Source organism: Rhinatrema bivittatum, chromosome 4, assembly GCF_901001135.1.
Source record: "Rhinatrema bivittatum chromosome 4, aRhiBiv1.1, whole genome shotgun sequence".
Lineage (NCBI taxonomy): Eukaryota > Metazoa > Chordata > Amphibia > Gymnophiona > Rhinatrematidae > Rhinatrema > Rhinatrema bivittatum.
The window spans coordinates 346,828,830-346,856,748 of NC_042618.1; the positions used below are offsets into that span (position 1 = coordinate 346,828,830).

The 27,919-nt window shown below is 42.1% G+C and overlaps 1 protein-coding gene across 5 annotated transcripts in view; it reads right to left on the bottom strand.

Annotated features, from left to right (window-relative positions):
* Positions 1 to 27,919, bottom strand: part of MBTD1 (mbt domain containing 1) — a 241,653-nt gene that overhangs the window by 33,744 nt on the left and 179,990 nt on the right. For 4 of the 5 annotated variants that reach the window (XM_029600665.1, XM_029600664.1, XM_029600662.1 and 1 more), the window contains 2 exons: positions 16,083 to 16,160; positions 11,121 to 11,312 (listed from right to left, as the gene is read on the bottom strand). In XM_029600665.1, coding sequence (XP_029456525.1) covers positions 11,121 to 11,312; positions 16,083 to 16,160 — 270 coding nt within the window. The remainder of the gene's footprint in view (positions 1 to 11,120; positions 11,313 to 16,082; positions 16,161 to 27,919) is intronic. The other variant, XM_029600667.1, reaches the window with a different exon arrangement.

Consider the following 27,919-nt stretch of genomic DNA (forward strand, 5'->3'; position numbering starts at 1 on the left):
TGTCCACCAAGTAGGAAAGCTAGTGAATGAGCCTCCAAGTCACTGAGTCCTTGCTTCCAGTGTTAGCTCTCACGGCTGGTAATGTAATGTGCACTGGAAAGCGTGGCTTGAAGTGATCCAGGGATTAACTCATCAAACTAAGCAATAGCAGTTGTTTTCCCTAATCTTGAAGCTATAGACAAATAGACAAGTCCAGATATTTAGCACTGATGGACTTACTCTAGTTACAACTGACAATTCTTCATGACTTTTAAATCCAGCAAACATGGGAAGACAAACTCCCAAGAAACTATCATCATTCCAACATCTCATTAACAGAACAAGGAAAGGATGGGTATGGATATACTTGGAAATCGGCCAAACCACTGAATGTTGGCAAGCCAAATACAATGGCAAATGTATTCAAAAGCAGAAAGCTGTGATTGTACAAAGTGAATTCCAGAGTTACTGCAGCCAGTTTGTACTAGAGTAGTTACCGGGGATGCTCCCTTGCATAGAGATATTGGTTTTTAGTTACAATCCTTTCACAGCTCATTGCCACAGAGAATCGAGCAGGAAAAACTTTCTTAGAACGTTCAATCCATGACCTGTAGGAGGCATTACTTCCAAAGTGTTTCAGAACTATGCTGGAGATTTTCAGTATAAAAATATATCTATCAGTATAAACGTCTCTCTATAATTTTAAACCTGCTGATTTCACTGCTTGTTCCACATACTTTACATATATTCTCATATCTAAATACAGTGGAGGTGCCAGAAAAATTCAGAACTCAAAACAGTTAGCTCCCAACTGTAGGTCTGCACCTAATTTTGGGATTTATGAGGGCAAATAATGCCACTAACATTTCTGTAGGCAAGAGAAGAAGTCACTTTCTTCCCTTGCACAGAATATCTTGAAAACCTGAGGGGTATTTAAGCTGTCCTGGTATTTTAATTGGCAGAAAACAGAACTGTGCTGCCCACACTGTCACAGAGGCCGGGGTTCTTTCCAGACTGTGATATGTTGGTCTGATAAAACCTAAAAGTCAGCCAGAGAATGGAGCGGTTCAGGAGCCTTCAAAGAGCACTTAAGGAGGTAATTTTCAAAAGGTTTGATGCGTGTAAATGAACTTTTGAAAACTGCTACTTTTATGTGCCTAACTCCTTTCAAATTTCACTGAATTTTCAAAGGGTTTTACACCCATAAATGGGCTTTTTGAAAATCGCTACAATATAAGCTACTTTTATGTGCATAACGCCTTTGAAAAATCATTCCACAGGTTTTAGTTTAAAGGAGAAGGGACCTATATGGTTTCCAAAGCTCCTGAACTACAATATCTTTGCTTTATTTATTTACTTTACACATTTATACCCCTCACAATCCAAAGTACTTGTCGGTTTACAATTTATATACATAGTAAAATATATTAAAAAGCAAGTAGAAAACAGAATAAAAAGATATACTTAAAATTAAATAGTATTAAGGATAAAAAACTAAAATAATAAATAAAAACAATAGTAAAACATTTTCAGACACAAAGACCATTGCTGCAAACATCCTCCCTCCATCATTTGATCACTTCAGGATCTCATCTGGTAAATTGTTCCATAGTGTAGGTCTTGCTACAAAGAAAGTCCATGTCAAACCGGAGGAAAATCTAGCAGATTGCAACCAAATAGTTCTGTTTGTTGTTCATTGTAGCAAGGCCAAGAGCAGTACATCAATCGATTTTCAGAAAACTTAAAGTAGATAAAGTGATGAGGCCTGATGGGATACATCCAAGAGTACTAAGGGAAGTTAGAGATGTGCCTCAGGATTGGAGAAGAGCAGTGGCGGTCCCGTTTCACAAGAGTTGTAGCAGAGAGGAGCCTGGAAACTACAGGCTGGTTAGCCTCACCTCGGTGTAGGGAAAATTAATGGAGACTCTGCTGAAGGAAATGATAGTGAACTATCTACAATCCGGTTGGTTGCTGGACCCGAGGCAGCATGGATTTACCAGGGGAAGGTCTGAAAGTCAAATCTGATTTGAATATTTTGATTGGGTGACTAGAGAACTGGATCGAGGAAGAGTGCTCGATGTAATCTATTTGGATTTCAGTAAAGCTTTTGATAGGATCCAGCATAGGAGGCTTGTGAATAAAATGAGAAGCTTAGGAGTGAGCACCAAGGTGGTAGCATGGATTACAAACTGGTTAACTGATAGGAGACAGCATGTAATGGTAAATGGAACCCACTCTGAAGAGAGGTCAGTGTTAAGAGGAATGCCACAGGGACAGATGTTGGGACCAGTTCTGTTCAAGATCTTTGTTCAAGACATTGCAGAAGGAACAGAAGGTAAAGTTTGTATGTTTACAGATGATACTAAGATTTGCAACAGAGTGGACACGTCTGAAGGAGTAGAGAGAATGAAAAGTGATTGAAGAAAGCTTGAAGAGTGGTCAAAAATTTGGCAGTTGGGATTCAATGCCAAGAAGTGCAGAGTCTTGCATCTGGGATGCAGTAATCCAAAAGAACTATATGTGATGGGGGGGGGGGGGGGGGGTGGGGAAAGACTGATGTGCACGGACCAAAAGAAGGATCTTAGGGTAATAGTGTCTGGTGATCTGAAGATGGTGAAGCAATGTGACAAGGTGATACCTAAAGCCAAAAGAATATTGGGCTGCATAGAGAGAGGAATAACTAGTAAGAAAAAGGAAGTGATAATGCCCATGAACAGGTCCTTGGTTAGGTCTCAGCTGGAGTACTGTGTTCACTTCTGGAGCCCATATCTCAAAAAGGAAAGAGACAAGATGGAGGAGTCCAGAAAAGGGTGACCAAAATAGTGTGGGGTCTGTATTGGAAGACCTATGCGGAGAGGCTGAAGGATCTGAATATGTACACCCTGGAAGAGAGGAGGTGCAGAGGAGATACAATACAGACCTTCAGATACCTAAAAGGTTTTAATAATGTGATGACTCTGAACCTTTTCTGTTGGAAAGAAAACAATGAGGCAGGTTTTCAAAGCCTACGCATGTAAATCCAGGTGAATTTACAAGCATAGGGGGGGTTACACATGCCAAGCCTATTTTGCATAGGCCCGGCGACATGCGCAAGCCCCAGGATGCGTGTAAGTCCCGGGGCTTGGAAAAATGGGCGGGGTGTGGGCGGGATGGTCTGGGGGGTGGGGCTAGAGGCCTCTCCACTGCTGCTGGGCCCGGGGATTGCGCGCCGGCACTTGGCCGGCGCGCACAACCTACACCTGCCCAGAGGTAGGCGCAACTAACAAAATAAAGGTAGGGGGGGGATTTAGGTAGGGCTGGGGGGTGGGTTAGATATAAATTCTGTCATTGTAAACCGACATGAAATGAACTTGAATGTCGGTATATAAATTTGACCAAATAAATAAATAGATAGGGGAAGGGAGGGGCCGAAGGAAAGTTCCTTCCGAGGCCACTCCGATTTCGGAGCATCCTCGGAGGGAATGGGGAAAGCCATCGGGGCTCCCCTAGGGCTCGGCGCATGCAAGGTGCACTAGTGTGCACCCCCTTGCGCGTGCCGACCCCGGATTTTATAACATGCGTGCGGCTGCGCGCACATGTTATAAAATCGGGAGTAGATATGTGCGCGCCGGGTTGAGCGCACAAATCTACGCCCGCGTGTACCTATTAAAATCCGGTCCAATATACCTAGGGGTCACGAAAAGAAACTCCAGGGGGGACGACTCAGAACTAACGTCAGGAAATATTTCTTCATGGAAAGGGTCCTGGATGCCTGGAATGCCCTTCTGGAGGAGATGGTGAAGAAAAAAAACTGTCAAAGAATTCAAAGGGGAATGACTTAAACGCTGTGGATCCCTAAAGACGAGGACTGAAATGAAAAAAGCATGCAGAGGGGTAACTTGCTGGTGCGGCGATTACTACCCTTAGCAGAAGGCATGGAAATTACTACCCTTAACCAATAAGCCTCAATGCTTTTACTGCAACTGCTACATTGCTCTCCGCTTCAATGGCAGGGGGGAAAGAGGAATTGGTTACAGACAGCAACCAAGAGAGCCTGATTTCTACGGTCTGGATACTGATGCTCAGACATAAGGGAAAAAGCACAGGACTACTTCTACTGCCACGTCCATCAAGCACATCAAGCAACACTGTCTGAATTTTCAAGAAAGCTCATCACCCAGTAAAAATGTTGCTAGCTGCAATTATTTGAGTATCATAAGGCTTGGGGATAACTGCATGGAGCGGCAGTTACTACCTTTAAGAGAAACATGGGAGTAACCTTCACAGAGTTGCAGTTACTACCTTAAACTTGCTGGGCAGACTGGCTGGACCGTTTGGTCCTTTTCTGCCATCATTTCTATGTTTCTATGTTATGATGTCCTGGCAGCTTTGCTGGATGACCTTTTCAATGCTTCTTTAGAGTAGGGAGTAGTTCTAGAGCACAGGAGATGGGCAGATGTTCCTATATAAGTGGAAGTACGGAGGAGGCTGTGAACTACAGGCCTAAATCTAATCTCTGTGGCTGAGCAAATTAATGAAATCACTGTTAAAACAGAGGATAATGCATCTTCTGGAATCCAATTGACTGCAAGAACTGAAGTAGCATGGTATTACCAAAGGTAAATCTTGTCAGACAAATCTGATCAATTTCTTTGATTGGGTGATCAGAGAGTTTGATTAATGAAGAGCGCTAGATGCAGTGTCCTTGGATTTCAGTAAGGTTTTTTTTTTTTTTTAACTCTTTATTTATTAAATTTCAAAATTATAAACAAGATAAATTCTTTGTGACAGAAATATGTGGATATCAGTCAATGGAAAACAAATAAAAGAAATATATCAGCAAAAAGCAATAAAATATCCACACCAAGCAGAAAAAATATTGAGGAGAGAAAAGAAATATATGAGAACAAATCAGAGAAACTATTATTAAGGAAAAGGCATTAACATAGTTTAAACCAGCATAAAGAACACATAGCTCAGGAAGAATGAAGCACTGGGGAGAAGTAAGTGGCCTACGGGACTCAATAAAAGATTTAAGTTTCTCAGAAAGGAAAAAAATAAAACCTGCGTCCCCTTTTTAAATAACACATTAACATGGAAAACAAAGAACAAAGGAATAACCTAAAGAAATTACTTCCTGACAAAAAGATAAACCTTTTTGCCTTATTTGAGTCACAGGAGCTAAGTCAGGAAAAATTCTAATGGACTGTGCTAGAATTGAGACAGGAAATTTTCGAAAATAATTGCGCATTACATTATTTAAATCAAAAGACATTATAAAGGAGACTAATAAAGTAGTGCGATCGATAACTTCCCAAGGAGGTACTTTCTAGAAAATTAGACAAATCACTTGGAAAGGGAACATTAACTCCAGGTCCAGAGGTTGTCTTTTTAGGAAGGAAATAACAAGTATTGATAGAAGGAATATCATCAGAGGAAAAACCCAGAGCTTCCTGTAGAAACCTCTTCAAAGTTAAAAAAGGAATCTCCCCAACAACTTTAGGAAAATTAAGGAAAACGCAAATTAAGATGTCTAGCATTATTTTCCAAAAGTTCAATACATCTAGAGAGGACTAAACAGTCCTTCACAGTGGCTACATTAAATTCCTGGACATTCTTCAGGAAATCTTCAACTTTAGAAACTCTGGAAACTGCTGAATTAACCTGGGTTTGCAAATCAGTCACATTTTGTTGGAAATTATAAGAAAATTGATCCATCTTGGAATTTAGCAGGGCCTCATGTCACCACTTCAGGAGGAGAAGGAATAGCAAAAAAACTCACCGCCGTCGATATTCAACAACTTCCCGGGATAGAGGATAGAGGAGGTGGAGAATCACCTGATCCGGGACCCAAGCCCAGTCCAAATCCCAATGCTCCAGACACCGAAAGATCCTTTGTAGGGCGCCCAGAGGAATCCCCGATGGAAACGGGTAAAGGAGGTAGCCTAGTTTCAGTGGCAAGTCTCGGAGAGAGACCCCCCTCCACCATGGACGCAAAAAACGCGTCATCACAAGGCGCCACGGAAGCACTCTCCGACACAGTTCTGTGCGCTGGAGGCTGGAGAAATTCCGGGCTCAAGGATGCCCCCCTCTGAAGACAGATGCAGCTCTCTCTCACCACGCTGCACACCAGACTCCTTGGCGCCAAGTGATGATGGGGAGGACATGAAGCGAGTGATGGTTGATTGTTGTCCAGAAGGGGGAAAGGGATCGGGAGGGTAAACCCAAACCTTCCCCTTGCACTTGGGAGGCATCTCAAGCAAGGTAATTGGAAAAAGGGGAAAGGACAGCAAATGCAGCACGACCTCTCTATGCAGCCATCTTCAGTATTTATTTATTTATTTAAAAGTATTTGTATACCATCTTTACAAACAATGTTTAATCAAAACGGTTTACATAACTAAATAAAATAAGCGTAAACACAAAGAAATTAAAAAAACATAGACAGGCAGTAAGGTCTTTGACATGATTCTGCATAGGCAAACTTATAAATAAACTGAGTGACCTTGGCATGGAATCTAGAGTGATTGGGTTAGAAACTGGCTGAATAGAAGGTGACAAAGAATAGTTGTAAATGGAGTTCACTCTAAGGACGGGGCGTTATTAGTGGTTTCTGTTAGTGACAAAGCAGGACGACTGTCAGGAAAAGTTTGTCTTTTTGCTGATGATATCAAAATCTGCAAAAGGTTAAACACCTACAATGTGAAAAACATGAGGAGGGGTCTAGCAAAGCTAAAGGAATTGTCAAAGGTCTGGCAGCTAAGATTTAATGCTAAAAATGCAGAGTAATGCATTCATGCTGAAAAAGCCCAAGGGAGAGGTAAATTCTTCTCAGCATAATAGAAGAGCAGGACCTAGGAGTCATTGTATCTGATGATCTTGTGGTGGCCAACAAGTGGATAAAGTGACAATAAAAGACAGAAAAATGCTTGGCTGCCTAGGCAGAGGAATGATCAGTAGAAAAAGGGAGGTGATATTGACCCTGTATAGGCACTCATGAGACTTCATTTGGAATACTGCATACAATTTTGGAGACTGCACCTTCAAAAGGATATAAACCGGTTGGAGTCAGTCCAGAGGGTGGCTACCAAAATAGTCAGTGGTCTTCATTCTAAAGCATATTGACTTAAAGATCTAAACATGTACACTCTAGAGGAGAGATATGATAGAGACATTTAAATATCTCAAAGGTTTCCATGCATAGGAGGCAAGCCTCTTTCAATGGAAGAGACTCTAGAACAAGAGATCATGGGATGAGGGTGAAAGGGGGTACACTCAGAAGTAATCCTGGGAAATATTTCTTTACAGAGAGGGTAGTCGATGCATGGAAGTGGTGGAGACAAAAACAATATATGAACTTAAGAAAGCAGGGGATAAAAACTGAGGATCTCTGAGGAAGTGATGTAAACTATAGACTATATGGTCTTTTTCTGCCATCACGTTTCTCTGTTTCTATGATTATTCATTATCTGGCTCCAATAAAAGGTATTGTGACCTGAATACAATCCAGCAGAGCGCCACCAAGAGGAATTCCTGCTCGGTTGCTCATGATGCCACACTATTTCTAGCTCTTTGCAACATAATGGAGTCCAAGTAAAATACAGAGCAAGATGGAGGATGATGATAACCAGGCTTACTCTTCCAACATCTAATCTTGAGTACTATGCTCTTCTTTTGCATAGACCTCTTGATTTGAGGCATACACAGGAATGCACATTTCACATTTGTAGGTGTGGTGTAGTAAATGCTCATTTGACTCTCTGTTTCTTTTTGGAATCTATACTCAACACAGAAATATTTCCCATATGTTAATGTCACGGCCAATAACTGAAATCATTGAAAGCGATGGGTTCTTTCACCAATTCCAATTATAAACATTATTTGTTCTTTGCATTCAGATAAAAGATTCTAGGATGACACCTTCCCCTCCCCTCTGCAAAAACAGAATCCAATATAACTTCTGTAACAACCTAAGCCAAACTACATGGTGAGGAATCCAGGGTCAATTAGATGAATGTACTTGAACTGCACTTTTCACAAAAGTCCTTCTAGGAGGTGTTCAGAATTTGACTACGTTGATACTCGTAATACAATTCTGCCTCTTACAAGAACAGATTTTAAACTGACAGCTGGAGGGGAAAAAAGTCAATTTCTGATCAAAAAGAAAAATCTTCCAATCGAGCCTGATTTCTCTAATATAAGATCTGCTACATAGTGAAGGCCAAGTCATACAATGAAAGGATAAACAATTATACAATCAATCAAGTATAAGCACAGAATATAAAACAATACTTTGCACAAGGCTAAACCTAGGTGAGATTAGAGGATTCAAAGATCATATTCTATAAGCGCTTATCTCACAGAAATTCAGGTCTAAAGAAAACAAAGCAGTTTCCCTGCTACAGCAAGAAACATTTACAAGGATATCTAAAAAGAAAACATGTCCCAAGCTGTAAGGCTCTGGGGCTTCAATTCCAGGACATTTTTCCTCCTTTTTGAGTCACTCACCAGACATCGAAAACACCCCCAAAGGCATATCCCTTTGTTATAGTTCTAAAAGCAGAACAGATTCCAAAAATCATTCAAGAGGAAAAAGTAATTCAGCAATTACTAAATAGCAGAAGAAGTGGGGCTTGCACAGAGTTTAACATCAAAGTAATATCTCCCTCCCTCTCTCCTTTTCATAAGTTTTCTCATCACAGAAACACAGTAATTTTCAGCCCTATTTCTTCAAACCAAAATTATACCCTTTATTAGCATTGAAAATGCTGGACTCCCTGGTGAGACTACCATAACAGAGCCAGGAAAAAAAAAATCTAACAGGTTATTTCAAAGATCTATATACTGCCTTCTGATCACAAAATCATCAAGGCGGATTACACCATCAATATATACAATTGATAATGTGCAAATATAAGAACCAAAACATAGAAAAAATAGGCAGGGGCATCTTCTCATCACAAAATCTCTCCACCTCAAACTCACTTCCACCACCTCACTAATTTCCCTCCACTTCCTTAGAAGTTACTTATAAACCCACATTACTATGGGAAATGTCAGGTTTTTAATCTTTTACAAAAAGTCAAATAATCTGGTTCCCTGCTGAATCTCTAATGGTATGTTATCCCATGCCATGGTCGCCATCATGGAGAATGCTCTTGCTCTCATCTGAGCCCTCCATACCATTTTAAAACAATGCAACCTTCAATAAAGAGCTCCAACTTGATCTCAAATTTCTACTTGGCTGGTACTTCTCTAACTTATCGCTCAAATATTGAGGGCACCCTCCCCCCCCCCCTTATAACTCACCTATTCTACTTATTTAAATAATTGCTGTTGATTAAATTAACAAAAGAGACAGGAGGAAGGGAAGGAGCCTGTGCAGAGTTAAAGTCTGGGGTACTTTCTATCTGCAGACTTTAGATCAAATTTTCAAAGTGCACTTCTGCACAGACGTCTGCTGAGACAATGTGCAGGTTTACCAGGAATGTGCATGGGCATACACACACCAAGTTACATCTATACCCAAGCAGACTCTCCTGCTGCCTGTTGCTCGACTGCAGCCACATTTTCAGCACATGTGAAGGCCTGCCCACGCACCTCTCCTGCTTTCTTGTAATAATCTATAATCTGTCTCATTTTATCTGGCAAATTTCTAGTTTTTATGCTCCCCAACGTTTCTGTACAGCTTTAAGAAAATAGAAGGCCGTGGGTTGCTCCGACTACTGGAGATACTGCTTGAGCTGCAGCTGGAGCTCTAGCAATGAGCTTCCAACATCATCAGCAATCTCTAGCGATGACTCCACCAGTGCTATTTTAAAATTTTAAAAAAGTATGTACGCAAGTTCCAACCTGGCCCCGGGTCCACCCTCTGGAATGCCTCTCTCCTATATGCGTAAACGTAGGCACATACAGAGTGCATGCACGTAATCGGTTGCATCATTTCTGCAGGTAAAGCATGACTTTACTGGCAGAAGTCCCTTTGAAAGTGTAATTTCAGTAGTCAGAAAGTTTACCTTTTCCCCTCTTTATGCATGTTTCAGCTCCAGAATGATTAAGTTCCAGTTTACCAATAATATTCCCAATAGGCACATAAAAGTGGAAGCCATGTCTTGGGTATTGCAGCCATTAACCGAGTTCATATAAAGGAGGAAACTAGTGCATTAAAGGAGACACTCTTTTCAGGATGCATTATGTTTGTGTTGCTTTAATATTAAATACATCTAAGACGCACAGGCAAAAATAAAAAGTCATTCAAGTTAAGGAAATTTATATGCATGCTAACCTCAGGAGGACAAGCTATGATATTTACCTATGAACGAACCTTATTATCGTGATTTTTCATTTTATAAAATGTTGACACGTTTCCTGTACTCCTATTTTACTTCAGGAGAGCACAGGCATCTCAAGCTATGCTGAATCACTGCTGGCACCACAGCTTACATTAATGGGACTGTAAAGGTTTACAAAGTTTTTAAACTTAACTTTTACAGCTTATTTACAAAAAGAAAACCATACTTCAGAACTGTATCATAACAAAAGGAATAGAAAAGCCCAGAGAAGTTTAATTCCATGCAATATGAACAGCCTTTTTTCTATCACACTTTTACCATGTGTGAGTGGGAAACTGCTCTCTGTTAAGGGATTTCCAGCTGGAATGAGCTTTCATGGTAGACAGGGGTTTCACATTCTTTAGGCCTGGCAATGCAGATTAACGGTTAAACTGCAGAGCTGTTAATCTAAGGACCCCAGTTTGATTCTCCTATCTACCTACTCACTGTGTGTTGTGTAACTTTCAGCAAGGCACAACCTCCCTTTACTAATATTTCAACTAGAAGCTCTTTGAAGCAAGAACATTGTAACATCTACAACACTGTGTACACTAATAGAACTAAGTAAATAATAATAATAGTTAATATGTTGAAATCTTTAGACCTTCCCTAATACAACCTTCTGAGGCAAGCAGTAACCATGTGATCCATTCAATGAATTGAATGTATTCACTAGTGAACTGAATACTGAAAAAAATTGACCAAAAACTCAATCAATAGAAAAACAAATGCAGAGTCAGCATATTTCCTGTCAGACCATGCTTTGCTCCGCCCACTGCCCTCCCCCCACCTAATACATCATAGATCTGAGATACTGATGCAGCTAGTTACCTGTTTTGAGGCTGGGACTGAACTCTCGGCTAGTGCTGGGAGGCTGGAAGGCCTCTGGGGCTGTCTGTGCTGGAAGGGTTCGATATGGAGGAGGAGTCAACTCTTCATCACCAGAGAAACTCCTCCGCAGCCCGCCTGTCATGGGCAGGCTCGTCAAACTGACAGGCTTCTTCCCAACTGGCATCTTCCTCTCTAAATATCAAGCCAGACTATGGTAAGCTTTCACTTAAATGTTGGGGAAAAGGTCAGCAGAGAATGTTAAATTAAAGACCCTGTATCACATGCTGACAAACAGGACTATGCTCTCAACCTCAGCTGACATTTTACAAAATAAAATGTTGTTTGATGCAAAGAGCAGGTTAAAGTTATTCCTTACTACTGTAATTTTAAAAAAGTTTCCTATTCAAATAACTAACTGAATTAAAAAATGTATTTAAAAACCTGTAGAGTGTGCTTGTTAGGGGACCAGAATTACAGATTAATATTTCCGGATCAAACGATAAAAAACAAATCTGACATTGCAGCTGCACTGCTTCCCTGCCACACTCTGCCCCTCCACCCTCCCCACCCCCCCAAAAAAAAAACAACCAACTTGGGACTCTGGTTAAAAAGCATAGATGTGGACATGAAGCTTTTTCACAACAAGTGGCAGGTTGCTACACCAGGCTGACAATGCAATGCTATTACAGAACAGAGCTGCGCCAAAAATTACCCATATAAACTCTATGGCTTTCATTTTTCTTTTTCATGTTAGACTGGGAACTATAGGTTTCCTCTGGAAAACATGTTTCATGATCCAAATCTCCCCAAATGAACCAAGGGGTCAATTTTCAGGAACCCAGACTTAGTTGGACAAACGTCAGGATTTAAAAATCCCACTGGTCTGACCACCCCTGACATAGCCATATTAACATTTTAGCTGGATAAAAACTTATCTGGCTATGTCAGGGGTGGTACAGGGGTTAAAACAGCTGGATAACTTTAGGACTGCTAGAGAGCAGTCCTAAAGTTAGCTGGATAAACTTATTTGGCTAACTTTAACACAGCAGGATACATTCAATAGCTATGCTGTTGAATAATTCTAGCAAAGATAGCTGGATACGTTTATCCAGGCTGATCAGTGGCTAAAATGTATCTCCAACCTTTCTGTTATTGGGGGATTGTGAAAGTTTCTGATATTTCTACCTTACAGTGCTCCTTCTTTATAACAAATCTCAATTATAACAGAAGTGTAGTTCCCTATATTAATACCAGTGCAGCTTTCGTTAAAACTGTCAAATTCTACACTAAAAAGTGCATTGTTTCTCAACCCATTCTTCATAGGAGGATCCATTAAAACGTAGGGAGTTCTGAGAAACTGTGCAACAAAGAATTTGCACAGAATTTCTCACCCTCACAGAATTTTCTACTTAGCGTACAAAATTTAGTAGGGGGATGAAGAAACAGTGATTGAAACATCCTCCCAGGCAGCCGGAAGAGGAGAGAGGTGGCTGCATCAGCCCACAGAGGCTGAAAGAGAAAGATGGTGTCTCCTTCAGCGTGTGGGTTTTTTGTTTTTTTTTTTAATTCTGCCAGCTGCCACCGATCTTTCTTGGTGGGACAGGTTTAAGTGCCTCCTCCCCCATTCTCTGGTGAGAACCTGTTGAGTGGGCTGGCAGCAGCCTTCCAGTTCACTTCTGCCACTTCAACCAATACTGCCCTCACTCTTCTGGCTCTGCCCTCCCATCTACCCTGCAGCCCAACTCATGCTTCCTGCTGCAGGCGCCCGATTAAAAAAACAAAACCCAAATACAAACATCCAAACTGTCCTGGAACCTGAGGGGAGGGAGGGAGAGCTGAAAGGTATTGAACCTGGGAGAGGAAGAGAGCAAGAGAAAGCGAGATGGGAGACGAGTTTGAATGTGGGAGGGAGAGAGAGAAAGAAAGAGAGAGATGGGGAGGGGTGTTGAACCTGGGAAGAGGAAGAAAGAAAGCTGGGGTGAAAGTTTCAATCAAGGAGGGAAGGAGAGAGAGCAAGAGAGAGACAGTTGGGCAGGGGTTGAACCCAAGAGGGAGGGAGAAAGCAAGAGAGCTGGGAGGGGGAGAGATAGAGATTGGGAGCTTGAACCTGAGATGGAAAGAGGGAGAGAGAGAGAGAGAGAAAAAGAAAGCTGGCAGGGGGCGGGGAGTTGAGCCAAAGAAGACAGGAAGGGGGGATAGACAGACAGCTGGATGAGGGTTGAACTGGGAGAGAGAGATGGGAGGAGTATGAATCTGAGAGGGTGAACCTGGGAGAGAGGGAAGAAGAGAGCTGGATAGGGGTTTGAACCTGGGAGAGGGAGAGAAAAAGAGCTGGGGGTGAACCTGGGAGGGAGAAAAGAGAGAATTTGAGGAGGAAGGCAGAGATCTGGGGACTGAATCTGGAATAGAGTGACAGACAGCTGGAGGAGGGGTTTAAATCTAGATGAGGAAAGAGCTGGAGAGGGATTAAACAGGGGAAAGGGAGAGAGCTGGGGGTGGGGGAGAGGTAGTAGAGCATGGGTTGGAGAGAAAGAAGTGAGGGAACAGATCTGGGGTGTCAGAGAACAGACCTAGTGGTGAAGGACTGGGGGAATTCTGTATAAAATGTTTAAAATTTTATATCTGAATAACACATTTTTTTCTGTATGCATTTTAAGTTAATTACCCAGACAATTATATTGTGTTATTTTGACAAATAACACCTGCAGAACTTTGCAGAATTTTCAAAATATTGTGCACAAAATTATAATTTTTTTGTGCAGCATTTTTAATTATTTTGTGCAGAATTCCCCCAGGAGTATAATATGCTTCAAAATAGCAGTGAACTGTAGGCTTTTTAATACATCAATCACATAAAATATATGATATTAGTGCTTCAAACCAATAATCCCTGCCTTATTTTACTAATTAAGTTATCACTACATAAACATGAGGCATGGACAGAGATGAGAAAGCAGCCCCAATCACCAAGGATTTCTGGCATGATCATGCAAGTGATCCCTGAACAAAATGATTTACTAGAAACATGTCCTCCTAAAGTATAGCACATTTAAAAGAGCTGGACTGGCAGCTCTGCAGTTCGGAATTCTTTTTACATATTGTATTGTACCGTGTATGTTCAGAAGCCAAGGAAGAAGACAATGGGTATAGCACAAGACCATGCAATGTAAAATCCAGTAGTTGTTTCTACAAAACAAATCTGAATGCGGAAAACATTCACAGGATTAGTCCCATAAAGATTCACGTGTCTCAGATTAGTATGGGGTTTCCATGTACTTGAATGACTATACACCCAGAATGCCTGCAGTGGAAATCTGTATGCAGCCTGTTGCTAAGTGATCAAAGATAAGTTTCTGGTCCATAATGGTTTTAAATGATTGAATGAACATTAAATACCAAAGGATGTCGTGCGTATTTGTACAGGCACAGTAGTAGGCATCTATTCGTTCAACAAGGATATCACATAAAAAATTAATTTCATAAATCGCAAAAGAATGGCAGTAATGGGCATACAAACAGATGAATTTCTCTGAACAACCAAAGCTGAAAGAATACAATTTGCATGGACAAAATTAAGGATCAGTGAAAAATATCTCTCATCTAACTGAAACAAAACAGCAACAGCCCAGTTTCTAGCAAATAGAGAACTGACCCTCCATGAAAAAGAGCCGGGAAGACCAGCATTTCCTCAATTTCCGTGAAAGGGGTGGGGGGGGGGGGGGGGGGAAGGAGAGGGAGCGGCTCTGCATGCTAAGGAGACAACTGCTAGAAGTCAATGACGATTCTCACTCAGCTCTGTATTAGGAGATGCTGTACACAGGAGAAGGCTTCTGTTCCCTTTTTGCACATCTTCCCTCATTACAACAGTTGTTTTAAAGTGCGAAAAGCTGGGAACATGCCACTATTTTAAGCTGTAAAAGTCGGCCACAATACACACAATCCTGTAGCAACATCTGCCTGCAACACCCCAAGCAAAATGTACTTCCTGCAATATTTTCAAATTAAGGTTGTTACATAGAACAGTAACCAGGAAAGTCTCAGCATTCCTGCACCTACACCTGCTTTTTCTCTGGAACTTCAGTACATGGAACAAGCAAAGGTCATAACCACTGTTTTCTCTATGCCTTTTCTTACATTACCAGCCTTGCACAATACATTTCTAGCATCACAGCTTACATTTTCTTGTAGGCTAAATCAAACAAAGTATGCTTGCAGAATACTTAGGATAAGTAGCATAGAGTCCTCAGTGCTGGTCATGGTGGAGCCAACCCACCACCCCCATATTTTCATCAAGGGTAACATAACAGCATATGCAGAAATCCCATGCCAAACATTACTTGATCCAGTTAACTATCTAACATACATGCAGAAAATATGGAAACGTATTGAAATTCTATCAGCAGTAGAATGCACCACACACAGAAGAACGTCACATTTCTAATGGTGCAAAGGCCAGTAGTAGCAAACCAACTTTTATAATGGTTGATGACATGACAGTGCTATTATCTTGAATGAAATGTAAAGCAAATGGGAAAAGATGCATATATCTTGACATGAAATGTTTGTTTTAATGTTTTTACCTAAAAGTAATGGTCCCCCCCTTAAGGGGCTCTTCCTTGTTTCTTTGGAAATTCATTTTTAGTTTATCAGTTTACACGATATTCAACTCATAGAAAATATCTTATTTAGAGGCGGAACATGCTACTTGGGAGTAATTTAGCTGCTCATTCTGTAACAAAACTCACACAGAAATGTCAGATATTAGCAACCTTTTGATTTATGCTGTCGCCATTTGATAATATCATACAAACTTTAAAGAAGGAACATTTTACTGTTAAGACATTACTTTATGGAACACTGCACCTTATAAGTACCATTGCTATTATATCTATAATTAAGACCAGGTTAAAGTGAAAGCCTTGCTACCCAAAGATATGCATATAAGTTCATTTTTTGACCCACTTTTCTTGTGTCCTTTGTACTGCTGTGATTTAGCCTTCTTCTTCTGCTTTGATATAGTAGATGGAGCTTCTCTTGTGGCTGAAAAGTATAAAAAAGGATGATTTTATACATCATAACTTTGCAATCCCAAGTAAAGTGAGATCACTGCATAATGATTAGCTCAAATGGGAGAGGAGTGGTGTATTGGTTAGAGCAATTGACTCAAATCAGAGTTCATATTCCACTTCTCCCTTGTATCTTTTGGCAAGACATTTTGTCTTCCACTGATTTAAAGGTCTTTGAGAAAAGATTCATTGTACCTGAAAAATGTTGTAAAACATCTTGAGGTAAAATTGTGAAGGCGATCTAGGTTACTGTGCAGCTTTGGCAAGCGGACCACAATTTGACGGGATCTAAATTACAAACAATAGCTTTCTTTCCTATATATATATATATATATATATATACATACAAGCCGTTAAGCCTGTTAAAACGGGCGAGATTCCATCGGTCAGACCGGCATGGTTAGAGCTGCTTTGTTCTCCACAACTTCCCTTTTCCTTCCATCCCCTCTCATCTTTCCTTTCCTTCCCCTCTCACCTCCTCAACCCCTTCCCTCCTCCACTCTTTTTTTCTCTTCTCCAGAACTTCTTACCTTTCCCACTTGTTCAGTCATATCCTCTTCCCTTTTCCTTCCCTCCCCTCTCACCTTCCCTTTCCTTCCCCTCCCACCTCCTCAACCCCTTCCCTCAGCCCTCCTCCACTCCCTTTTTCTGTACTCCACAACTTTACCCTCCCCACTTACTCACATCTTCTTCCTTCCCCTCCCACGTCCTCCACAACCCCTTCCCTCTCCTTCAACCCTCCTCCACAACTTTACCCTCCCCACTTACTCACATCCTCTTCCTTCCCCTCCCACCTCCTCCACAACCCCGTCCCTCAGCCCTCCTCCACTCCCTCTTCTTCTGTTATCCAGAACGCATGCCTCACCACCGGGTTCGTTGCTGGCCTGCCTGACGCTTAGATACCGCTGCCGCTGCTCCATGGGAGGTCTCCGGGGGTCTCTCTCTCTCACGCGCGCGCCTCTCCACTGGGCTCGTTGCTGGCCCGGCGTATGCTCGGTGATGAGGTGCGCGAGAGAGAGATCCCCCGGAGACCTCCCATTTGTGTCTGTGCTGCCACCGCCGCTTCTCCCTGCGCAAGAGAGAGACCCCCCCGGAGACCTCCCATTTGTGTCTGTGCCGCTGCTGCTTTTCCCTGCGTGAGAGAGAGACCCCCCCCGGAGACCTCCCATTTGTGTCTGTGCCGCCGCTTCTCCCCGGAGACCTTCTGTGCTGCCGCCATCCTGCCCTCTGACCGACGTGCTCTCTACTGCGCATTTATGGCACATCGGTTAAGCTTCATTTATCTAGTTAGATAGATATATATATATATATCTATTAAAAAAAAAATATATATATATATATACAAAAAATAAATATATATATATACAAAAAAAATAAATATATATATATATATACCAATATATATATATATATATATAAAAAATATATATATATATATATACAAAAAAAAAAAAATATATATATATATATTTTTTTTTTGTTAAAAACAAATCAAATTTCCCTAAGGAAAGAGTTCTAAACACTGACCAAATTTCGCTAAAAGATACATAAAGCGCTTCTAATTCAGCTACAGTCTGTACATTTGGGTCATTCTTACCCGGACCTCAGTCTTTCTCACCCCAAAACCCTTGATACAATCCTGCACAAATGTTTTCAATTTTTTTTTTCACAATATTCAGAAAATTGTCTGCTAACAAATTATTGGTGGAACTTTGATAAACCTGAAGGTTGAGGCATGATAAATCCTTTAAAATTTGGAATAACGACCTGGGATGATTACTGCCAGGTGCAAGTTGATCTAAATAAAAATTCTTTTTTGCAGTTTGAATCTCCGATTTAAACAATTAGGCATATAACCTGCATACATTGCAATTCTCAGGAGGATTCAATCCTCACCATCTACACTCCAGCTGACAAGATTGACATTTATTTATTTATTTATTTATTTATTTAAAAACTTTTATATACCGGTATTAGTATGCATACATCATACCGGTTTACAATGTAACTTTAAAGGTAGAAATTACAATGAACAGGGAGGGCGAACAAGGAGGAGTATACAAAGAGCAGGAGGTGGAGGAATTAAAGCAATAAATAAAAACTGCAACGGACTATTTACAGGAATATACAAGGCGTAGGCAAGATACTTGCAGAAGTCGGTGTACTTAATCAGGGTAGGCTTGTCGGAAGAGCCATGTTTTAAGTTTTTTTCTGAACTTGGCGTAACATGGCTCTAGCCTGAGAGTGGTAGGGAGGGTGTTCCATTGTTTAGGGCCTGCAATGGATAGTGCACGGTCCCTAGTAGAGGAGAGGTGGGCTTTTTTCAAAGGGGGAATGGAGAGGGTGCCTTTGTTGACAGTGCGAGTGGGTCGTTCAGTGCGTATAGGATGAAAGGGTTCATCCAACCAATTGGAATTGTGCGAGTGGATGGACTTGTGCACTATGGTTAGAATTTTGAAGAGAATTCGGGATGCGATGGGGAGCCAGTGGAGTTCTTTGAGTATTGGGGTAATGTGATCAGCTTTCCTTGAGTTGGTGATGACCCTGGCGATGGCATTCTGGAGCATTTGTAAGGGCTTGGTGGTGGAGGAGGGTAGGCCAAGGAAGAGGGCATTACAGTAGTCCAGCTTTGAGGAAAGGGTGGCTTGGACGACGGTGCGGAAGTCATGATAGTGGAGGAGGGGTCTGAGTTTCTTCAGGATGTGAAGCTTGAAGAAACCTTCTTTGAGGATGGAGTTGATCTGTTTTTTGAGATTGAGTTGTTGATCTATGATAACCCCAAGGTCTCTTACTGTGGGTTGGGGTGTTATGACGTTGAAAGCTGGATCGTTGGAGATCGGTGGTTTGGGAGGGAGGTGAGGAGAGATAAGGAGCAGCTCTGTTTTGGAGGAGTTTAGAGCGAGGTGGATGTTGGTGAGGAAGTCATTGATGTTGGCAAGACATGTGTTCCAGAAGGCAAGGGCATCTGAGAGAGAGTTGTGAATGGGAATGACGATTTGAACGTCATCTGCATAGAGGTAGAATTTGAGGCCGAGGTCTGTGAGGAGCTGACATAAAGGTGTGAGATAAATGTTGAAAAGGGTGGAGGAGAGGGAGGAGCCTTGTGGGACACCTTGAGACAAGGGATAGAGTGTGGAGTTGGCGTTTCCTATCTTGACGGAGAACTTTCTGTTAGATAAGTAGGATTTAAACCATAGTAGGGCTAGGCCTGAGATGCCTATTTCGGATAGCCGGTTGATGAGGAGGTTATGGTTGATGGTATCAAAGGCAGCTGAGATGTCGAGTAGGGCGAGGAGGTAACAGTTGCCTCGGTCCATGCCTATGAGAAAGTGGTCTGTGAGGGAGAGCAGGAGGGTTTCTGTATTGAGGTATTTACGGAAGCCGTATTGGGCTGGATGCAGAATGTTGTTGCTTTCTAGATATTCTGTAAGTTGGATGTTTACAATCTTTTCCATAATTTTGGATAGGAAGGGCAGGTTAGAGATAGGGCGGATGTTAGCGGGGTCTTTAGGGTCTAGTGTTGGTTTTTTTAGGAGGGGCTTGACAATAGCTTGTTTAAGAGCATCTGGGACAGAGCCTGAAGAGAGGGAGGAGTTTATGATGTCTGCGATGGGTTTGGATATAGTGTTCGGGATGGAGAGGAGGGATTTTGTGGGAATGGTGTCTGAAGGGTGGGAAGCTGGTTTAAGTTTTCTGAGAATAGATTCCACTTCTTTAGCGGAAGTCAGGTCAAGGGTTTGCACAATTCATGGTCAAGGGTTTGCACAATTCATTGAACATAATGTGGAATTTAGTGGGTTATGTCCTCCAGGCCAGTAGATGAAGACACAGAAAAAAAAAGTTGAAAGTTGACTTCACTCCCCCTACAGGGATCTGGTGCTGCCTCCAGCTCTTCAGTATCCTATCTCAAAGGTAAGACAACCAAAGGCAATTGTTTGTTTTGTTTCTAAATCACCACCACAACCAAAACCTGATGCAGTCAAGAAACTTTACTCTATGGTCATTTACCCAGGAATTAGGTAATCCCTACAAAAAGTCATGATTAGGCCAACTACCTTCAGAGTAGGCAACAACATACTCACCTCTAATTTTCTGAACTTGCCAGACAGAGCCCTTGATCATTATGGCTTCCCTGGATGAGTTTTGGACTGGTCTGGCAGGAGTAAAGAAAAGGAAATTAAAAGGTAAGTTTAAATTTTACCCTTTCTTATCATCCATGCCAGACTAGTCCAAGTAAGTGGGATTTAACAAAGCTCAACCCAGACCAGGCAGGAGGAAGCCACAACAGCTCTCAGGTCTCCTGCGTCCAAGGCATAGCCTTTCCTGGCCTGCACACTTACACTGAGGTCCTTAGAACAGGGATGCAATAGAGACAAAGGCGCTGTCCTATTATCCTCTGGAAGGAAAAGTTGTTTTTTACCTGCTAATTTTCTTTCCTTGAGTCCCACAGATCAGTCTAAATGAATGGGTTTTTCACCCTTACTAGTAGATGGAGACAGAGAAGAAAAGCTTTACTGTACTGCTGGTACATAAGACAGCGTGGCATTTGCAGTTGCTCAGTATAATCTGTAACCAAGTTAAAATTATCCCCCTTAAATCTGAGCAGGGAAAAATAGAACTATCAGTAATTGCAATTCCAGCTGGATGACCCCCTCCAACAAGAGTAATTTGAACACCAAACCAAAAACAATTATCTGATCTACCCTGTTTCCCCGAAAATAAGACAGTGTCTTATATTAATTTTTGCTACCAAAGATGCACTAGGCCTTATTTTCAGGGGATGTCTAATACCGTTGAGCTGCTGGCTGCCCCTGCGTCAGCCATGCCTCACCAGTGTGCTGTCAGAGAGAGGTAGGAGTGTGCAGCATACATGGTAGTCAGCTTGGGCTGACTGCTGCTTTTGAACCTCTGCACACTGCTTGGAAGGGGTCCCCCGACTGGTACTGCCACCATCCCCAGATGTCAGTAATCTTGATGCCACTGTCACTGCTGCCACATGGCTACTGGGGAGGCGCCGATTGCTGCTACTGACACTGAAGCCCATTCTGCTGCCTCCTCTGTGCAGACCCCATGGGCTTCCACTTTCTCCATGCTGATCTCGTACATTGTGAGATCCGCATAGAGAAAGTGCTATTCTTGCACATTCCCAAAGATTACATGTGCAAATCACTAAAAAGTAATTTTTTTTTTTTTTTTACCTTTGCTGGCTGATGTTAGTTTTCTAATCGGTTGGTCACAGGCTTTTTTTTTTCTACCTTCCCTTTCTTATTTTTTTGCCAAGGGAGATGAAGAAAACAATCAAGTTGGCAAAAAATCAAGCAGAAGAGAGGATTGCCAAGGAGATAAAAAATGGTGACAAAACATTTTTCAGATACATCAGCGAAAAGAGAAAGGTCCAAAGTGGTATAGTGAAATTGAAAGGTGGTAATGATCAATGTGTGGAGACAGACGAAGAAATGGCAGAAATATTAAACGAATACTTCAGCTCTGTGTTCACTAAAGAAGACCCTGGAGAAGGACCATCTCTACACAACAAGAAACTGGAGGGAAGTGGAATAGATGAAAATCCTTTTACAGTAGAAAATGTGTGGGAAGAGCTAAAGAACCTGAAAGTGGACAAAGCCATGGGGCCTGATGGGATTCATCCAAGGATATTGAGGGAGCTCAGAGATGTTCTGGCGGGTCCGCTGTGTGACCTGTTCAATAGATCCCTAGAAACGGGAGTGGTGCCGAGAGACTGGAGAAGAGCGGTGGTGGTCCCGCTTCACAAGAGTGGGAACAGGGAGGAGGCTGGCAAATACAGGCCGGTTAGCCTCACTTCGGTGGTGGGAAAAGTAATGGAGTCTCTGCTGAAAGAGAGAATAGTGAACTATCTACAGTCCGGAGAATTGATGGACCAGAGGCAACATGGATTCACCAGGGGAAGATCCTGTCAGACAAATCTGATTGACTTTTTTGACTGGGTAACCAAGGAATTGGACCAAGGAAGAGCGCTCGATGTCATATACTTGGATTTCAGCAAAGCTTTTGATACGGTTCCGCACAGGAGACTGGTGAATAAAACGAGAAGCTTGGGAGTGAGTGACAAGGTGGTGACCTGGATTGCAAATTGGTTGACGGACAGAAGACAATGTGTGATGGTAAACGGAACCTTCTCTGAAGAGAGAGCGGTTTTAAGTGGTGTACCGCAAGGATCGGTGTTGGGACCGGTCCTGTTCAATATCTTTGTGAGCGACATTGCGGACAGGATAGAAGGTAAGGTTTGTCTTTTTGCGGATGACACTAAGATCTGCAACAGAGTGGACACGCCGGAAGGAGTGGAGAGAATGAGACGGGATCTAAGGAAACTGGAAGAGTGGTCGAAGATATGGCAGCTGAGATTCAATGCCAAGAAGTGCAAAGTCATGCATATGGGGAGCGGAAATCCGAATGAACTGTATTCGATGGGGGGGGAAAGGCTGACGTGCACGGAGCAGGAGAGGGACCTTGGGGTGATAGTGTCTAATGATATGAAGTCTGCGAAACAATGCGACAAGGCGATAGCAAAAGCCAGAAGAATGCTGGGCTGCATAGAGAGAGGAATATCGAGTAAGAAAAGGGAAGTGATTATTCCCTTGTACAGGTCCTTGGTGAGGCCTCACCTGGAGTACTGTGTTCAGTTCTGAGACCGTATCTACAAAAAGACAAAGACAAGATGGAAGCGGTACAGAGAAGGGCGACCAGGAAGGTGGAGGATCTTCATCGCATGACATACGAGGAGAGATTGAAGAATCTAAATATGTACACCCTGGAGGAAAGGAGGAGCAGAGGTGATATGATACAGACTTTCAGATACTTGAAAGGTTTTAATGATCCAAAGGCAACGACAAACCTTTACCATAAGAAAAAAATCAGCAGAACCAGGGGTCACGATTTGAAGCTCCAGGGAGGAAGATTCAGAACCAATGTCAGGAAGTATTTCTTCACGGAGAGGGTGGTGGATGCCTGGAATGCCCTTCCGGAGGAAGTGGTGAAGACCAGAACTGTGAAGGACTTCAAAGGGGCGTGGGATAAACACTGTGGATCCATAAAGTCAAGAGGCCGCCAATGAAGAGTGGGTGACTCGCCAGAATGATGGCTACTGCCTGGAGACAATACCCTTAGTCAATAAACATACACATGGTTACTGTGACTCCAACATCACTCTAAGATTCAACAGCAAGAGGAAATGTGGAAAAAAGGATTTGTACTCACAAAGACGGGAGTAGCTGGCTTGTTACGGCGGTTACTACCCCAAACCAAATATCCAAATTACTACCTCCACCTTCCTCTATTCCTGATGCCTTTCAACTAGCTTGATCACTCCATTCTTATACTTCACTTTCAATGCATATCCAGCATAGTTCTCTGCTTCAACAGCAGGGGAAAAGAAAAACTGTTACTTCACACATCCAGCAGAGCTCTCTGCTTAAACGGCAGGGGAGAAGAAAAAAGGGTTCGCACTCACAAAGCGGGGAGTAGCTGGCTTGTCACGGCGGGGAGTAGCTGGCTTGTCACGGCGGTTACTACCCCAAACCAAATGTTACTACCCCAAACCAAATGTTACTACTACCCCAAACCAAATGTGCCTGATACTTCACTTTCGATGCATATCCAGCATAGCTCTCTGCTTCAACGGCAGGGGAGAAGAAAAAAACTGATACCTCACGCATATCCAGCATAGCTCCCTGCTTCAACGGCAGGGGAGAAGATAAACAACCAATAAGGGCTGTATAACATAATCTGGGTAAAAACAAATAAGCATAGGTGTAGCTTGCTTATTGCGGCGGTTACTACTCCTACTACCTCTAACTAATCAAGCTAGATATTTCACTTGGATGCAGCTCCTCCACCGCTCTCTACATTAATGGCGGGGGTGGAAGGGAATTAGAACCAAGAGCTAAGAGAAACAGATAAGTATGGGAGAAGAAATGAGGGAAGCTTGCTGGGCAGACTGGATGGGCCATTTGGTCTTCTTCTGCCGTCATTTCTATGTTTCTATGTATTGTCCTTTTTTCTTCCATATTTCTTTTCCCTCCGTCTTCTTCCCTCAAACACAGTCAGGTTCTCATTCTCACATGCATTTCTCTCTCTCACACACACACAGGCTCTCACTGTCACATGCTGTCTCTCATACAATCATTTATACACACAGTCTTTCACTGGCACATGCTGTCTGAAGCTCACACACACAGGCTCTCTCTCACTCCCACATGCTGTCTTGCTCAAGCATAGGCTCTCACCGTCACACGCTGTCTCTCTCACACACACACAGAGGCTCTCACATGCTGCCTCTGCAAACATTCAGATCCTCACTCCCACACACAATCTCTCAACTCATCTCATACACGCACGCACACACCCTCTACAGACCCTCAGCCTCTCTCTCACCTCTGGGCCTCCTCTTCGCGGGTTGCCGCAGGATGGGCTCTGCAGCGGCCCTGAACTTCTCGGGCCTCTTCCTCGCTACCGGGCCTCTTCCTCTTCTTGGGCCGCTGCGACTTGGGATTCGCAGCAGCCCGCGGCGGCTCCTCTTCTGCACACGCTGATGCTCCTTCTTCTTCCTGCCCACGCGGCTCCAGCAACGTTTACTTCCGGGGCCGCATAGGCAGGAAGGAGAAAGAGCATCAGCGCATTTGAACGCGATCTTTTTCTTCGGGCAAGGAGGCTCAGCGGCCGCATGAGCCTCCTTGTGCCCGGGGGCATTGGCTCCCCTCGGGATACCACTGCTCGCGTTTGCCCCTAATACTGTGGAAACTTTATTTAAAAAAAAAATAAATTTTTTTTAAATGACGTCACAGGATTGACTGGCCCACCAGGGGAAGCCCGATCCCCCGATAGGTCAATCCGCCCCTGTTTACAAGTGATGCCTTACTTTCGGGGGAGGTCTTATATTTAAGAATTCGGCAAAATCTCTACTAGGTCTTATTTTTGGGGGATGTCTTATTTTCGGGGAAACACGGTATATACAGTGTATTCAGAAAATATTCAGACTCCTTCACTTTTTCCAGAATTAGTTTCGTTACAGCCTTATTCTAAAATTGATAACATGCATTTTTTCCCTCCTCAATCTTCACACAGTACCCCATAATGACAAAGCGAAATCAGGTTTGTAGAAATTTGTACAAATTAAAAAAAATATATCACATTTACATAAGTATTCAGACCCTTTGCTATGACACTCAAAGTTGAGCTCAGGTGCATCCTGTTTCCATTGATCGTCCTTGAGATGTTTCTCAGCTAAAAACAAAAATTATCCACCTTGAGCAGGGGAAAAGTAGAACTATCAGTAATTGCAATTCCAGATGGATGACCCCTCCAACAAGAGGAATTTGAACAGCAATCCAAAACCAATCATCTGATCTATATACTGTACACCCAGAGGCAAGAGTGGTCTTCAGAAATTCAGGGCGGGATTCTAGACTGATTTATGAGACTTAAGGAAAGAAAACTAGCAGGTAAGAACCAATTTTTCCTTATTGACTCCAAAATCTCAAAACTTTTAAGAAAAATCTAAAAACATGGCTCTTTAAAAAAGCCTTCACTAAAGAGTGTGGAGGGTAGAGAATGAAAGTACAAGGTAATGCAGATGAGAATGAATTTAATCAATCCTACTTTTAAGAAGTAATATTTCAAAGTGATATTAACGCAATAATATACCTGGACTTGACCAACATTACTCAAGTAATGATTTTATTTATGAAATTGTAACCGAACTTTATTGGCACCTGTTAGAATGTAAGATATCCTACATTTACTTACCTTAGTCTATGTGCCTATTTGTAAACCGTTGCGATGGTATATAACTTAGCGACGGTATAGAAACGTTTTTAAATAAATAAATAAATAAAATTAGTTCAGATGAATAGGATGTACCAAAGCTTCCCTAAACTGGGCGGGAACCAAAAGACATTGCTGAGACTGGATCCTGAACATCCACCCTACAATGCTTGGCAAAAGTGTGCAAAGAAGACCACACTGCCACCCTGCAGATCTCCTGTAGCGACACCAACTGACATTTCGTCCAAGACACAGCCTGCTCCCTAGTCAAATGAACAAAAGGCCCACTAGAACCCGTCGTTCCTTGCAAATATAAACAGAGACTATTGCCTCCTTAATTCATCTGGCAATAGATACTTTTGATGCCTTCTCCCCCTTACTGCGACCACTGAATAACAAACAAATGATCCAACTTGCGAAAGCCATTCATGACTTTTAATTAGCAGAGGAGAGTTCTACACACATCCAAAACATGAAGCTCCCTGGCATGGGCTGACGAAAAATCCAAACTCCGAAAAGCTGGCAATTCCATAGATTGGTTCAAGTAGCAAGAAGAAATTACCTTTGGCAAAAAAGATGTTAGCATCCGAATAGAAACCCTATCCTCCAAAAATTGAAGGAATTACAACAAAGCCTGTAATTCCGAAATACGTCTTGCTGAACAAATAGTTACCAAAAAAAGAATGTCTTTAGGGTAAGATACTTCAAAGATGCCCTTTTTAATGATTCAAAAGGGGGCTTACACAGTGCCCTCAAAACCAAATTAAGTTTCCACGGCAGTGGAACTCTCCTGAGAAATCTCACAATATCCGGGTACGAGCCTAATGAAGTCTTCTGCACTTTCCCTCTGGAACAAACTGTAACAATTTTTTTTACCTTGGGTGTTGTATGGTACTAAGTTGAAATAAGGCGTCACACAGTACTATATATGTGTGTATATACTGGTAAAATAAATTGTTATAATAAATGCAATATATACCATGGCAATTGAAGAATATGTCTGATTAAGAATACCCAGACGCCTCTGCTGTACTAGCCTGTCAGAGGTGAATGAACTTTGAGAGACTTTCTGACTATCACAGATTCAAAGGATGCAGAAGATTTGGGAAACTTGTAAGCTCTGCAAAGCCTATAATTACAGGCCAGGAAGGCATCAATGACAACATTTGCTTTACAATGCAGAGAAACTGAGTCTTGGATGCAAGCTTTTATCTTGCAGATGCTGGTTTCAATGACCTGAAACCAATGTGAAAAGGAGATCTTGTGAGGTGATAGTTTTGAATGAATCCTGGTGCCAAGAAGTGGAATCCAAGTCTAGCTCTATTCAAAACCCAGACTGCGAGTTGTTTACATAAACAAAGAAGAAAAGAAGACAAGAAGAATACAGTGCATCAAAGCCAGAATGATACAGGAACTTGGATGATGGGAGGAGGGGTCAGGAAAGATTAAGTAAATGCATTATTTTTACAATTGAATGGTGGGTGTTATCACAAGCATTTCCTATACATAATACATTGTCAGAACTACTGCATAAGGTATTTTTTGTAAGGAAGTCTTTGGCCAGTTACGTCATTCATTCTGGAAGCTTCGAGAATGTTGTATTTTGATTATATAAGTCAGAGCATGGCAGAGATTCACTGAGATGCTAGTTGGTATAGATAGAGGGCATAGTGCATCTCCCAGAACACTTGTCTTGGAATTTCTTATAAACAGCTGAATAAATTATATTTTAAAATCTTTTTCTGAATCGAAGTGTTCTGATTTGCCCTGTCTGGTGTACACAAAATTATGTACATTTTGGCGACCATGAAGGGACATTAATAGCTGTTGTTATTATAATTATTAGCTGTAGTGCTACGTGTGGTGGACACATTTGGCACTAGGTTCTTGGGTTTTTTTATCCAAAGATATTGAGTTTCCCAGGTGACGCCTGGA